At 42.7% G+C, this 16,382-nt stretch overlaps 1 protein-coding gene across 1 annotated transcript in view; it reads left to right on the forward strand.

Annotated features, from left to right (window-relative positions):
* The window catches only part of SMIM13 (small integral membrane protein 13), a 28,407-nt gene extending 13,225 nt beyond the window's left edge, over positions 1 to 15,182 (forward strand). Inside the window, exon 2 of the mRNA XM_075532378.1 lies at positions 11,220 to 15,182. Within this exon, the coding sequence (XP_075388493.1) occupies positions 11,220 to 11,407 (188 nt within the window). The 3' untranslated portion in view covers positions 11,408 to 15,182. The remainder of the gene's footprint in view (positions 1 to 11,219) is intronic.
* Positions 15,183 to 16,382: the final 1,200 nt, after the last annotated feature.

Below are 16,382 nucleotides of genomic sequence, written 5' to 3' on the forward strand. Positions count from 1 at the left end.
CTACATTGCCCTTGATTGAGTCCCACTGGTCATCCTACAACCTTCCTTCCATTGATTTGAGTTCACTTGTTGTTCCCTTGTCCCTGGGTTGGTTCCCCCCTCCTCTTTTTCCCACCTCCCCTTCTCCCATATCCCCCCAGAACCATTGGTCCCATTCTTTTCATCTCCAAATTATTTATCCCGCCTATCTTATCTAGATAGACATGCAGATACATTAATAAGTGCAAAAACCAGGCAAACCAAATAAAAGAACAAAGGAAGTAAAAACCAACAAAACAATAATAGCAAAAAATAAACAAAGTAGAAATAACAAAAATAAAGCCATTGACAAAAATGGAAAAGCCTATAAATAATTCAAGGTCTGTTGGCCTTTAGGAGTGTTTTCCAGTCGAGTCTGATGGGGTGCCGCACTCTGTCTCCCGTCTATTTTCAGTATTCCCTGGGGGTTTCATCAGTCTGTTTTTGCTGCTGCTCTGTTGGCTGCTCTCAGTCGTTCACTCCAGCATGATGGGGCCAGACCATACACTATTCCTTCACTTGTCTCCAGTGCTGTCCCTTGTAGTGTCATGGTTCAGTGCAGGGCGCCATGTCCCATGGTCTGACCAGCCCTATGGTCCTCCCCAGGCATTGTCTGCTCTGAGCAGGAACATCATCTTTGGGGTTTGGTGGGTCAGGATGCCCTTTTTCTCTTCCCTCTTCATCTCTTTGCATTTCTCCCGTGTGTACACCTCTAATTCGTCCTCTGAAGTCCATTCTTCTGAGAGCAGCGGTGTCCATATAGTTGGGATCGGGGCTGGCCCTGCAGACCTCTCCATTGTTCTCTGGTACATGCCGGAAGTTGTATTCGTGTCTTGGCGCATCACTAACCCACCCAAGGGGAGGGTATTGTTTATATCTCCACAGGAGAGGGGAAGAGACCAGGCGTCAAGACTAAAGGTTTTGACGGACTTCACACCAACAAATGAGTCGCTGTCCAGCATTTGGGTGATTTCTTGAGTTGTTCCTGCAATCTTTTATGTGCCTGTCATGTGCAGTATTCTACCTCATAAGTGGTTACATGTTGGGCTGCCAATTGCAAGGCCAGCAGTTCAAAAGCACCAGTCTCTCCTTGAGAGAAAGAGTCACAGTCTTGGAAACCCACAGGGGCAGTTCTGTACAGTCCCTTGGGCCCCTGCCAGTCAGAATCCATGACAGTGAGTTTCAGTGGCCGTGTGGGAGAGTGGAGCTGCCCTCGGAGGGTTTAATCTTGAGAGCAGGTTGCCTTTTGAATAGCAGCCAGGGGCTTAACCACCACACTATGCAGGCTAAAGGTGGGGGCAACTTTACTGAAGAGCTTCCGCTAGGCCAGCGGTTCTCAACCTGTGGGTCGAGACCCATTTGGAAGTTGAAGGACTCTTTCACAGGGGTCGCCTAAGACCATCAGAAAACAAATATTTGGGAATTGAGATACTGTTCCTCTCTCCGCCTCCAGGCAGGTCTGCCCACATGCAAATACGCGCACATCATATGAGTGCCTGGCGTGAAGACTGTTAGCCATGCTACACCATGCTTCAAGACAAAGTTTCATTTATTTGTCATTAGAAATATTTCACAATATAATTACATATTGTTTTTATGACTAATCCCTATGCTTTGATTAGGTTCAGTTTGTGACAATGAAAATACATCCTGCATATTAGATATTTACATGATTAATAACGGTAGCAAAATTAGTTATGAAGTAGCAATGAAAATAATGTTATGGTTGGGAGTCACCACAACATGAGAAACTATGAAAGGGTTGTGGCATGAGGAAGGTTGAGAGCCACCACTGCTGTAGGCCATCTTAGACATTTCCCTCTTATCTCGGAAAACACCCTTTGTTCTCAGGGTTGAGGGCCAATGTAGTTCAGTGGTGGAATTCTTCCTTCTTAGATAAAGGTTAACTGGGAAGAAAGATCTAGTGTTCTACTTCCAAAGAGCAGACCACGAGACCCGACAGTCAGATCTACCTGTGATCGTAGAAGTCGTGCAGCATTCGTCCTTCTGTGCTTGGGGTCCCTGTGAGCAGCTCCCAGTGCCACCCCCAAGTTGTTCACAGTCCCCCTATCTAGTACAGCACACAGCCCTTGGGTAAACCAGACTGCCCTGGGGCTGACACATGACCCAAGTTGGGACCGAGTTTCTAGCTGTGTTTTTGAGACTGTGAACTGAGACGTGATAGAGAGCTGGGAGTAGGGGAAACTGGAGAAGTAGGAAGGCAAATGAAGCAAGCACATTAGAGAATCGTGATGCTGAGACTGACCTCAGGGCACAGGAGTCTTTGCTTGTTCTAGTCCCTCCTAAAGGCCATTTATCAGACAGTGTATATGTTTCTTATAATTCCCTTCTTTTGGTTACACTAGGTTTGAGGTTTCTGTTGCCTTGAACTGAAAGCTGCTTTATCAAAATAACCGGTGATTTAATGATAATGTGATTTTCTGCTTTGTGTTGTTCTAAGATCAGTACAGTTGTAGCATTTAAGAATGAAATTGAACAGGTGGGTCCTGGAAGAAGTACAGCTTGAATGTTCCTTAGAAGTGAGGATGTGAGACTTTATCTGACAGACTTTGGACATTAATCAGGAGGGACCAGTCCCATATGGAGAGAAATCATTCTTGGTAGCGGGTCAGCCAAAAAGCCCTCTCGGAGGTGAAGTGACCATGTGTGCAGGCTCAAACGTCACAGGTGGGATGGTGCAGGGCCCGACAAGTGCTCCATTTTTTTGTATGTAGCTTGTGATAAGTCGGAACCCAACAACATGAATCAACAACGGATTGTGGTGTTCCAGAAGAAGGTGATGGGAAAGTACAGTTAAATTGAATAACAAGTTAGTCATTAAATCAGATACGTTTCACAGAACCTGCCCCAACATTGAAAGTAAAAGCAAAACAAAAGCAAAAAACCTATTATTTCCTTGTTCAATTAACATAGACAGCTCCTGTCATCGGTTCTTTTCTGATTTCTGCCTTCCCTGGTGTTTTAATTCCATTCTGCATGGCATTTTCCCTGTTGTGACGATTTGTTTCGGAAGTCCACTAGGTTACAGTGTACATTTATTTGATTGAACATTCTTAATAGTGTTTGCCAAAATGGATGATACCGCCTGCTGGGCTTTTGAAAAGATCCAGTCCCCAAACTCTCTCCCATGGAGTCAATGCAGCTCAGAGCAACCCAACAGCGCAGGGTAGAACTGCCCCTGTGAGTGTCTGAGACTGTAACTATGGGAGTAGAAAGTCCGAGCCCCGTCTTCCCCACAGCGTGCTGGTGGTTTCAAACTGCTGACCTTGCAGTTAGCAGCTTAACTCAGAACCACTATACCTCCAGGGCTCTTTGGAAAGATCCAGGGTGGCTGCAAAACAGCTGCCCACATTCTGTACTGTATTACAGGATATAGTATAAATGATTTAATTGCCAGAGGGGTGCTGAGTAATTTCATATTGCCCCACCCCAGTAAATGGGACAGTGGACCAAATAAATTTGGGGGTCTGTTTTCTAGATGGAAGAGCCCTGGGAACATCGGGGTCTACATGATCATTTGGAGGGTTTCCTACATGGATATAGAATTTCTGTCAGTTGTCTTAAGTACTTCAACAGTATAGGTGGGCTGCATCTGAACAGCTTAATGCCAAGAGAGAGACAGAGACAGACATCATATTGGGAACTCTCCCTTCTTGCCCAGCTCTACAGATAACCTACTGATTCCAGAATACCCGAGAGCTAGAATTTGTGGCCTATCACGTAGCCTGTGGACTTCATTAGTTCTGTTCTTCTGGAGAACCCTGGCAAGGGTTAAGTGTTAAGGTTCTTGCATTCATTCTATTGTAGAAATATCATACGATTCCTTCTGCATGTGATGGAGCCTGGGTGGTACTGTGGTTAAATACGTGGTTGACTGCTAGCTAAAAAGCCAGGTCTCATCCCACCCCCCACTCTGGGAGAAAGGTGAGGCAGTCTGCTCCCATTGCAATCACAGCCTTGGTTGGAAAGCAGGTGGAGTAGGCCTACCCTGGCCTCTAGTGTTATAAGCTGTCATCTGTACAGGAGCCCTGGGTTATGTGTTGATTGCAGTCCGCATGTTTGAAACCACCAGCTGCTCGTTAGCGGGAGACTGAGTATTCTACTGTGGGAAGCCGTAGCTCTCGCGAGATGTGGGAAGCCACAGCTCTCGTGATGTGGGTAGCCGCAACTCTCGCTGCCATTACTAGATGGCGCCGGGCAGTCAGGGCGGTGGTCCAACTAAGTGGTAAACAACCACTTAGCGCATGCGCGATGCTGAGATGACGTAGTCATAACTCCACCCTGGAGTATGCAAACAAAGGTTCTGGCGAACTCACCAATCTATGCAAGAGGTTTTGGCATATGCACCAATCAAGGCACAGCACGTCCCCATAGAGCATATATAAGCAGCAGTAGTTTGGGGTTTCAAGGTCTTTTACCGCATAATGAAAAATAAAACACCTGTGGAAGAATCCTGTTGTGGCGCGTCTTTTCTTGCTGGCGAGACCTGGCGCGCGACATTCTACTCCTGTGAACATTTAGTCTTGGAAACCCAAAGGGGGTGCTGTGCATCAGCAGGGACCCCATGGCAGCGAGCTTGGTTGGTGCACAGGTGCAGATCTTCCAGGTCTTTTCTTTGGCAGAACTTCTGGGTGGGTTTGAACCACGGACTTTGTTGTGAGCAGTCCAGTGCTTAACAGTAGAGGATTCCTTCATACATCGGGTTATCTTGCTCCTCTAAAATTAGAAGGTGTGTTATATATCCTTAGAGATGACTTGCTTAGAGATGACGTCCAGCAGTTTTGCGGGTCCCACTGCCGTTCTCATCAACACTGTGGGTTGTCTTTCATCTGCACCCCCTCTCTGTCATTGCGGTAGTCATTGTACAGGCCAGGCACAGTGCAGGGTTGTGCTTTCTGGCTGCCCAGAAGATGAACCCCACATCTACATTGGGGGACTTTTCTACCTCACAGTTTCTTTGTGGGCAGCGGCATCACCATCTCCTTTCCTGTCCCCCACCCCTTACATCAGGCAGAACAGGTGGAAAATGTGCCTTCCCCATTGGCTTGCCACCAGGTTGGGGAATAGACATTGAAGTTTTGGAGTCTGGTACTTCAGTGGTGTGGTGGGGAGGAGAGTGGTTTTGGAGTGGCAGCCTTAACTTGCTGCTCCAGACTCCAGGATTTTTGTCATTGGCTGCCACATTCTAACCTGGACCTGAGATTGAATCCCTTATGTCGTTTGGTTGCCAATTAAAAAAAAATTAATTAGCGTGCTGTTTCTTAATGAGGAAGAGTAAGTCTGACCAACCCAAATGCAAATGTCTTTACATCGCCCAGCTGTTCCTTATTCTGTAGATTTCGATGCTTGGAAGTCTTTGCTTTCTCTTAGTATTTCATACCAACTCCTGGGGTGATGACCCCTCCCCATTGGACCTTTTCAGTCAAAAAAGTTCTAGTCCTCTGTGTGTGTTGTTTCTGGGACATTTTATACCTTGTAGTCAGTCACTCTTGGAATCAGGTCAAAGTTTACGAGGTTATGGTCATCACTTTGAGGCGAGTTACAATTTTCCCGATGGCACGTTCATCTTCATCATCTCTATTCACCTCAGGTGAATGCACTTTCTAAACTTTCATTATAGGTTAACCTAAACGCCCCTGGGAGAAGTTTCCTTTAGTATCTGCGGAAATCAACTACCATTATTAATTTAGACTGAGTAAAGGCACAGCAGTCTTTTAAAAGTATATATTCCCCCCGACCCCTAAAAGTATATTAAGTCTACAGGTCTTATACTTGTTTTTCTCCTAATTTTCCTCCTTATTAAACCCCTGTGTATTCATTGTGGATAACATTTGGGAAGTACAGAGTAATGTTTAAAAAACAGCATGGGTCCCAAATTGATAGAGAGATTTAGTTTAGTCCCTATTAGCTTGGCTACCTTTTCTCGTTGCTGTGGTTGCAGAAGTGACGAGCTGCTTCTAAAATTCACATGGAAATAAACTTTTAAATAGTTGAAACAATCTTGAAAAAGAAGAGCAGTTTGTAGACCGACATATTCTGATTTCAAAAGTTACATTAAAACTGCAGTAGTATTGGCATAAGGATAAGATCAATGGAACAGACTTGTAAAGGTTTAGAAATAAACCCATATATTTTGACCAGTTACCTTTCAACAGGATCTCAAGATAATTCCTGAACAAAGGCCCAGAGACTGTTTGAATAGAACAAGGATTTACTGGGTGACTTAAAATCAGGAATGTTGTGCTTCCAAGTTATTACATACTTTTACCATACGTGGGTAAGGAAAAAGCATTTCTACATAATCATAGAACTCTGTATTAAGTAAAAATATCAAAATGTGAAGCTGCTGTTTCTCAACACATCCTTCATCTGAGTCTCTACACTTCTGAAGACTGTGCTTCAAAAAAAAAAAAAAAAAGACTGCTTTTGCCTCTCTAGCCCTTCCTCCAAAGGAATTCTGTGCTCTTTGATGAATCCCCATCTAAAGAGCAGTCTTCAAGGGACTCAACTGTGATCAAAATTTCCTTGTAACCTCCTGGATCCTAAGTTCTTCAAGAAAATCAGCACTACCTTTTTGATGTCCCAGAAAATAGTGGTTCTGGTCTCCTGAGCTGACCATTCTGCCTTGGATTAACTGACCCATCCGATCCCTTTGGGAGCCACTCGTTTGATTGGACCTTTTGTCTTGAAGGGACTGTAATGAGACTAAAACAAGTGTATTCCTGAGAGAACTTGTCTGCAGCCATCCACTGGTCGCAGAGACTAGCTAAACACAATGTGTTAGACAGGACCCCGTCTCTGTTGGAACTGGAACTCTACTAGAGATACTTTTGATTGGGTTTACCCACTTCCTTCTCTATCCAGCCTGTATGCGGAACAAAAAATCTGAGACATTGGGACTTCCGGATTGGGGGAGACTCATTTATAGGTTGTTAATGTAGATGACACAACCTTGCTTGCTGGAAATAAAGAGGACTTGAAGTCTTATGATAAATATCAAACACTGTAGCCTTCAATATGGTTTCTAGCTTAACGTAAAACAGAAAATGTTGACATTGTCAGTGTCAAGGATTTCCTTTTATTTAGATTCACAATCAGTGTCCATAGACGCACCAGTCAGGAAATCAAAGGATGTAGATCTATAAAAGACCACTTAAAAGTGTTAAGAAGCAAAGATATCACTTTGAGGACCAAGGTGACCCTAACTAGCCATGGTATTTTCAAACCATCCATACATGTGTAAGCTGGATAGTAAATGAGGGACACACGAACGTTGATGACTTTGTTTGAATCAAGCTTTGCTGGAGTAGAATATTGAATATACTGTGGACTAGCAGAAGAACAAACAAATAGGTCTTGGAAGTACGGCCAGAATGCCCATTGATGGCAAGGAGGGCAACCCTTAGTCTCCTGTATTTTTGACCAGGTAAAGTAGAGGGTCAGTGAAAAAGGCAGACCCTCATGGGGCTGGATTAGCACACTGGCTGCAACCATAGTGTAGCAGTGGTGATGAGGATGGCCCAGGCCCAGGCAGTGCTTTCTTCTGTTACACGTAAGGCGGCTCTGATTCAGAACTGACTGAGTCAGAACGGGACCTAACAATGACAACAAAATGATCATTGCACAACCTTGTGAGTATACTAAAAGCTACAGGATTTCACACTTTTAAAGGATTGAATTTTATGGGATGTGAACCATATTTCCGTACAAAAAGACAATCTAGTAAAACAGAAGGCACTTCAACCCAGGGTAAACACTGGTCAGTGGTCCTTTGTGCCCGGCACTAAGGTACCTTCGCATCTATACCCCTCAGTAGCTCTTTGAATCCTCTGTCCAGATTGGGACTCAGGGCTTCTTCTCTAGTGTTTTTTGTACTAAGTTGCTGTCCCTGTTTTATAAAGAATTTCAAGAATGGCAGGGGAGCATGGTAATTTGCATTTCCATGAGAATAAGTGTATGTTTTTATCCAACATAAACTTGACCCCACAATATTTTTGCCGTGTTCACTTAACACTTGGGACCGGAGTGCAAAGGAAAGCACAGACTTTAGGAATGGCTCAAATGGCTGAAGGTGAGTTAGTCTGTAGAAAGGAAGGCGTTGATTATAATCCTGTCTTAGAGACTGTATTAAAGCAATGAGTTAAAGCAAACGTTCTTACGCTGCCCATTTATCTTGGTCCGAACGCAGGTTCGGGATTTCTGTGATAATATCGAGGTGAAGAGCTGGTTGGATTTTGTTGTAATCAAGTTTAATTATGCTATGATTACTACTTTTCTTTTGAAGCCAGGATGTTTCAAGAAAAGCATTAAGAAAGCATGTTAGCATGAGAGCCCACGTGACCATGGTTTCATTGGCTTATTTCATGCTCCTGATATTTCAGAACAACCAATTATAGGTTCAGGCTTTATCCTATATACTCCTTTATTGATTATTCCTTTTTGGTGGACATCTACAGCTTAGTGAACTTAAAATTCCTTGATTAACTGTTGTTTAAAAGAGGACTTTTTAGAGATCTGATATGAACATACTGTATTTTTTTAAAATCTTGAACTTAAGATGCTGATGCAATTAAAGAAAAGTAAAAATTGTGTGTGGAAATTGATTGTTTCTAGAATCTGATGCATAGCTTGATCCTGGCTGATGACTTTTCACTATAGTGCAGTTGACTCCTACCATTGAATTTTAGTGACTTTCTGATAGAAGCAAACTTGTTTTTGTTAAATAGTATTGAGGTATGAATACCAAGGCAAACATCAAAGGTGTTTACTCAGGAAAACATGCTAACATTTTTTATCTTAATATAATAAACACGTTTACTTTGTTCTTGTATTCTGTCAAATTTATTGGGACTCATAGCAATCCCAAGCACAGGAAAACTGAGACTGCCCAGCCCAGAACCATCCTCACAAATGATACGTTTGAGAACATTGTTGGAAGCTGCTGATCATCCATCTCCCTGAGAGTCTTGTCACTGACCCCTCTACCTTATCCAAATGATGTCCTTTCCCCAGGACTGAGCCTTCCTGAAAGCATGTCTGAAATATACGAGATTTAAGCCTCACTTAAAAAGAAGTGTTCTCTCGGTGCTTCTTCCAAGAGAGTCATCGTTCTTCTGGAAGTCCATGGAATACGACATTCACCAACAAAACTGATTCAAAGATGTCAACCCTTCGGCTTCCTTATTCATTATTCAGTTTTCACATGCATCTGAAGGGATTGAAAATCCTGTGGCTTAGGTCAGGCACACTTGACACTCAAAGTAACAGCCTTGGTTTTAAGTAGTTCTTTTGCAGTGGGTGCATCTAATTTCAGTCTGCTTCTTCCATGGACATGAATTGTGGATCTAAGGAAAATGAAATCTTTGTTAACGTCAAATATTTCTTTATTTGTCCATTTGTGAGAATTGTTTTCCTTATGTTGAAGTGTAATACACATTGGAAGCTTTCTTCAATATTCTTCAAGTCCTTTCAGCAAGCAAGATTATGTTCTGCACATCACAGGTTCTTAATGGGCCTTCCAATCCTGATCAATAGCCATCTTCATAGAGTCCAGCTTCTCAGATTACTTGTTCAGTTGACAAATTGAATAAGTAGTGGTGAAATACTGGAACCCTGACAATCCCTTTCTTGATTTTAAACAATATAATGTCCCCTTGTTCTGCTCAAATGACTGCCTTTTGGTTTGTGGACAGGTTCCTTGCACACAATTAAGTTCTGGGATTTCTGTTTTTCTCAGTGCTGTCATCCGTCAGCCAGGTAGTGGTCCTGCGGTTTCTCGGCATAAACAAATCCGCATATATTTGTTGAAATAACCTCAATTGGTAGTCTGGATTCCTGGAGTCTTGTTCTCAGCTCGGGCCTTCCGTGCAGCTTGGACATTTTCTTTCAATACCATCGGTTCTTGATCCTAAGCTTCCTCTGGCCGTGGTTCACTGCTGACTAGCTCTTTTTGATCTTGTGGGTTCCTCCGTTCTGGGGTTTGTTTTGCTGCTGCTTGCGTTTGTTATTTTGCCCACAGAGTTCTTTAATGTGAGGCTCTCATTCGAGTGTCCGTTCCTTTAGCTTGAGAAATGCTGCATGTTCTCTTGGTTTCCCAACTCCAAGTCTTTTGCACATTTCTTTTTTTTTTAATAAATCATTTTATTGGGGCTCATACAACTTTTATCACAATCCATACATACATCAATTGAGTAAAGCACCCTTATACATTCGTTGCCATCATCATTCTCAAAATTCGTCTTCCACTTGGGTTCCTGGAATCAGCTCATTTTCCTTTTTTCCCTCCCCCACCCTCCCCGCTCCCCCCTCCCTCACGAACCTTTAATAATTTATAAATTATTACTCTATCCTATCTTACACTGCCCGGCGTCTCCCCTCACCCACTTAACTGTTGCCCACCCCCCAGAGGAGGTTACACATAGATCCCCAAGATCAGTTTCCCCCTTTCTACACCCCCTTCCCTCCTGGTGTCGCCACTCTCACCGCTGGTCCTGAGGGGTCCATCCATCCTAGATTCCCTGTGTTTCCAGATCCCTACTGCACCGCGGTGCAACCTCTGGTCTAACCAGGTCCGCAAGGCAGAACTGGGATCATGATAATTGGAGGGGAGGAAGCGTTTAAGAACTAGAGGAAGGTTTTGAGTTTCATTGTTACTACACTGAACCCTGAGTGACCCATCCTCTCCACTACCCCTCTGCAAGGGATGTCCAGCTGTCTACAGATGGGCATTGGGTTCTCATCACGCCCTCACCTCATTCACCATGATATGATTTCCCCCCCCACCCCCTTGCCCCCCGCCTTTGTTGTTTGAAACCTGGTCCCCTAGGCTCTTAATGATCAAAGTCCCCAGAAGCTATATCTCTTAGTATTTGCACATTTCATTTAGAGTACGACCATCCTTACAATTTTAGTAGATGGGACCCAGTTTGGATTCTAGAGTTCCTAAGAGCAGAAACTGTATGTTAGCACTGTGTAAGTATAAAGGTTATCCTTATCCCTTGTATATAATTTGTGTTTATTAGTCAATATTAAATAGATATTTGCTGTATATTTTATATTACATATACTGTTTATGACATAGTCCTTAGTCCTCATTAGATTTTTTTTCTAGTTAGTTTTTGTGTTCTGAATATGTAGCCTTGTGTCTAAAATCTTTTCTTAATATTTTTGTCTCTCTCTAGGTTGGTATTTTGTTTGGCATCTATTTTTGTCTAAATTCAAGTTTCTGCGGGAACTGGTGGGAGACACAGGATCCCAGGAGGGTGATCATGAGCCATCGAGATTAGAAGCAGAAGCAGACACTTCACCCTCTCAACACAGGATCCGATCCACGCGCCAGAGGAAGGCACCTGCCGAGGAAGGCCGCTGACCCCAGTGTGGCTCTGCCCTCGGATGGTGAAAGCCGACCGGGAGCCTTTGTCTTTAGTGACTTGGTTTTACAATTTACTAAAAGAAGAACATTTGTATTTGGATTATAAGTCCAATTACAAAATTATATGTAAGCCATATAAAATAAAGGGAATTGAAACCAAATTGGACCATTTCATCTTAAAATAATCTTTTAGCTTTCCTACTATTGTACTCATGTTCCTGGGCGCTCAGGCTTTGTCTTGCACTGGTGCAAGCATGGTAAGCATTACAGGATGGAACACCCAGATTCGATTAGCCCTGCAATGTGTGTTTTAGGTTTTGTCTTCGCATTTTAACGTGTCATCACAGCGTAGGCATGTGCTTGCCGGAGCATAGCTTCTCACAGGGCCATCACTGGACGGGTATCAGACAGGTCACGTTTACTTTGCATTTAAAAGTGTCTTCAGAAAGATTGCACTGCGTCCGCCATTGGATCAGAAAGCCACTGCATGTGCTGAAAGCACAGGAACGGCAGCCCGGCGCACACTTGACACCAGCACAGCCAATAGCCATTGCTTGAGGCCTGACTGCAATCCCACATTCTTGGAAAGCAGCGGCCGAGTGTTTGACAGGACCTGAGAAAGAAAGAGACCCTCGAGTAACTAGAGCTGCGCTGCATTTGTCAGTGCGATGTGGCAACAAGATTGTCACGTGCCAGGCGATGCGTTGAAGGCAGGAGAAATGACCCAAACCCATGGAACAGATGGAATAACATTCAAAGCAACAAGTTGGTGTGACCGACTCCTGCGACCAGCAGGCTGTCGCTGTGGTGCCGAGCAGCACTTTTCCCCGAGCTCCCTGGCAACAGTCAACAGCGGACAGTGGTAGAGCGCACACTTAGGCAATGCTGCGTCCCCCGCTGTGGGATCGGGCGGCGGTGGGTGACATTCGAAGAGAATATTAAATGAAATATGAAATGATAGCTATCACCTCGCCTTTTGCACACTTGTCTGCGTACGATTACATTTGGTTCGTTTTATTCTTGAAAGAGCTCTCTCAGTAACTACAAACACACCTGCTGTGTAGTATGAAAGCGTAGTGCTACAATCAGTTGGCAGGGTTTTTCTTAATATCTATGGTGCATTCTAAGCAATTGATGGTCTCAATTAAATTAAAAATATTATTTGTGACTTCAGTTTTCTTTCTAGTACAGCAATTATTTATTGGGGAACATGATTCTGACTTATTTGTTGCTAAAAATAATTATTTTCTATGAAGTGCGCTTTTTTTAACCCCTCGAGGTGAGGAGGTAACCTCTTCAGGATTTTAGAGCAGTTCATTTCAGAATCAAAAACCTTACAGATGTGGGAGGAGCCGGAGCAGTTACTCCCTTTGTGTGGGAAAACTATGCACAATGCTTGTGTCGTGGGGAAAGTAAATCATCACAAGGAGCAGTTCAGTGATGAGGACCTCTAAGGTACATGGTATTGAGGGGGAAATAGTGGGTGACAATGCCCATTGAACTAAACTAAAGCAACTCTTGCCAGGTTTCTATTGTTTGTCGTACCTGAACTCTGGACTGGCTGTTTGAAGAGAGATGGGGATAGAAAGCTTTCTATTTATTAGAGTTAATGGCTCTATCGAAGAATGAATTGCAAAGCCCTTTTATTAATCCAAGGTCTTTACAGTTTTTAGCTTTTGTTTTCACAAAGACTGGTCATTGTAAAATAGCACCTATTTTATGACAGCATGCAGTTCTATTTGACACCTTGCACTTCATGCTGGTGGTTTTGTTTACGCAGTCACAGCTTACTTGATCGGCCCCAAGTTGTTTTCCCACCAATCATCCCTTTCCTGTCATGGTAGCTCTTTGCCTATGCTAAGTGAATTCAGAGAGCAGTAATTTCAGTTTTCCTTGACAGCTCAGAGTCGGGGGTCTTTATTTTCTTTTAGGAGCATAAGATTAACAAAGCTGACTTGAGTTCCAAGCATTGTTTCATGCTTCATATTGGCCAAATAACACATTCAAATGAAAATCGGTTGGGAAAAATTCATGCCTAGACAGTTCATCTAAACTGAGTCTAACATTTGGAGCTGTGAACTGCCTTACAGTGAGTATATCTTATAGGTAATAATATTTTCTGAAAAACATTCCAGCAGAACTTATATTCTGTCAGCATTAAACAAAGGATAACTGACATCCCTCCAAATCAGCAAGGGTTCACCCCCAAATTATTTAAAATGGATTCTTGGAAAGGCATACATGTTGGTATTATTTATAGACTTTATACTTTTAAGAATGCCTTTTGAAAATTTAAAATATTTTATGGTTAATTTACTTGAAAAATATACCCCAAAATGTACTAAAAGCCCACATTCACCATACTTTAATTTTCAACTAAGGAAGTTAAAAAAAAAAAACAAACAACCACTGATAGCAATAGGAAAATCCTGCAAGTTAATTCCTTTTTAAAAAACTTTTTGTTTTTAAATAGTGGCCTGTTCCTTTTTCATGTTGTTAGCGTGCTTTTGCAGTGAGCTTGTTAGAAGTACGTCACAAGTGCATTTTCAGTGTCTTAGTACACGATGGGCTACCCTGTGTATACTATTCACATTTTTATGAGCATTAAAAACAAAGTATTATTCTTACCTGAATCCTCACAAAGAATGATGAATGGAGTAAATAGATCACTGGAGGCTTCAGTCTGGAACTGAGGACCCTGATAAAAGGTTTTATTTTCTTCCCAACCAACCCTTCCCACGTCGCTCTCTCATGCTTTGAACGCTTTGAGAATTGCCAGTGCAGTTCCACTGGTGGCATCGCCCTCATTGAAGTGCCAAAAATGCGCAAAACTTGTCTAACAGTAAGTGGGTTTCCAATGTGCATACCAAGCTAAAAATAGAATTCACCTAATGGGTTTTGTAATACTATTTTCATAGTGAGAACATTAAATACCTTGTTACAGGGTGGACAGCCAGTTCACACGTTTGCTGACCTAGTTCTTCAGATGCTAGAAGGTCTAAGAACAATGTCAAGATGTTACTTTACTGAACATAGCACTAAGTGATGGGTTCACAAAATTGGGGCATTTTGAACCAAAACGTGTCAAAAGATTAGAAAGTAGTGCATTTTTAAGAGTGACAAGTTTTGAAATCTTTCACATCAGTGATGCAATCTTTATAAGTCAAATTTTCTTGAAAGCCGTGTTTTAATGTACTATGTAACCAGTGTCAATTTAGCCTTTAGTAAACTTGAAGTGCTTTGGGGCAGGAAGTTCACCTTTAAAAGCCACAGAGCAGTACTTGGTTTGTAGATTTTCAAGAAAATAATGGAACGGTGTTTTGTCATGGAGTTTAGAATTAAAGCTCCTTGTATTGTCTGCTTTTCAAGTATCTTGTAGTTTTCAACTTAGAACATAAAGGATACCGTTTTCCACTTGCACTGATGTACATGTGCCGCTTGCTCCACAAGAATGTTTAGCATCGTGCTCCAGGTCGCTTCTCTCATAGCCACCCTCCAAAGTCTGCTGCCGGGGTGTCTTGAAGAACACACCTGTGCTGTGCGCCGAAGCATTGTCATGTTGCTGCTTGACAAAAAGCTTATAAAGAATCAGACCTGTGTGTTACTAGTCCCTCTGTATAACCAGATGTAAATTTAGAGATGGGGGATGTGTGTAAAATGATCACTTGCCTCTCAACGAGTTTTGTTTTAAAGCTGGTTGATACTGTATTTAAAGCGTCTGTGTTTTATATTAACGTCTCCTTTAACCTACACTGAATAAATTATAATGAAGACAAAAACGGTGTCTGTCTCATTGGCAATGTGTCATCTGAAGTGTGCCTTGACGTGAGGGCTTTGTGGTTATCTTCATTGCTGCTCCACTCACATTCCCCGCCATTGAGTCTATGTGACCCGACAGGATAGGGTAGAACGGCCCCTGTGAGTTTCCTAGACTAACGCTTTACGGGAGTAGAAAGCCTCTTGATGCTGACAGGTGGCAGATGGCAAACTGATAACCTTGTTGTTAGCAGCCCAATGTGTAACTGCTGTGCCACTGGGGCGCCTCAGGTCAGCTCATTTTCCGCGGTCTCAGAATCGTTAAGAATAAGGTAGCCTTTGTATTCCTGGTTTCACTCACGTGACACAGCATTAGATCTAAGTGTCAGTCACCATATATATATAGTTGACGTCTTACTGATTCCAATATACACATTCACAGAGAGTTCTGTTCAATCCTGTGGGGCGGGGTTATACAATTAGTGCTGTCAATTCCCCTTTCCCCCCACTTCCTGTACCCTCAGGGAACCATTACTCCTGTCACTTGACTACCATGTACCAAGCGATTTATTAAGTATACAAATGAACATAGGAAACTAACATAATTAGTGAGGTATCACAACACAAAGACCTCAATAGTAAGGGGAGGAAATCATAAAGGACTAGAGCAGTGGTTCTCAACCTTCCTCATGCCGCGACCCTTTCCTACAATACCTCATGTGACCCCCCAACTATAAAATTATTTTTGTTGCTACTTCATAACTAATTTTGCTAGTTATGAATCATAATGTAAGTACCCGATAGGATATATTCTCATTGTTAGAAATTAAACATAAAGCAGCGTGATTAATCATAAAAACTATATATATTGTGAACTATTTCTAATTACAAATGTTTTGTCTTAAAGCATGGTGTAGCATGGGTAACAGTCTTCACTCCGGGTACTCGTATGTGGGTGTGTCTGCATGTGTGTCACCCCCCTGGAGACTGATAGAGGAGCGGTGAAAGGGTCATTGACACCCCCCCGGGGGTCACGACCCACAGGTTGAGAACCACTGAACTAGAGGGTTTGAACCTCTGCCCTTTACTGAAGTTATCAACTAGATGATTAGCCTATGTCAGGACTCCTTCAATATAAGATAGGAATTAAATTCAAACAACATTTTAGCTGTAAAATGCAGACATAAAACCTTACAGATCTTAGAGGCTAGAATGA

This window comes from Tenrec ecaudatus, chromosome 1 (genome assembly GCF_050624435.1).
Source record: "Tenrec ecaudatus isolate mTenEca1 chromosome 1, mTenEca1.hap1, whole genome shotgun sequence".
Taxonomy (NCBI): domain Eukaryota; kingdom Metazoa; phylum Chordata; class Mammalia; order Afrosoricida; family Tenrecidae; genus Tenrec; species Tenrec ecaudatus.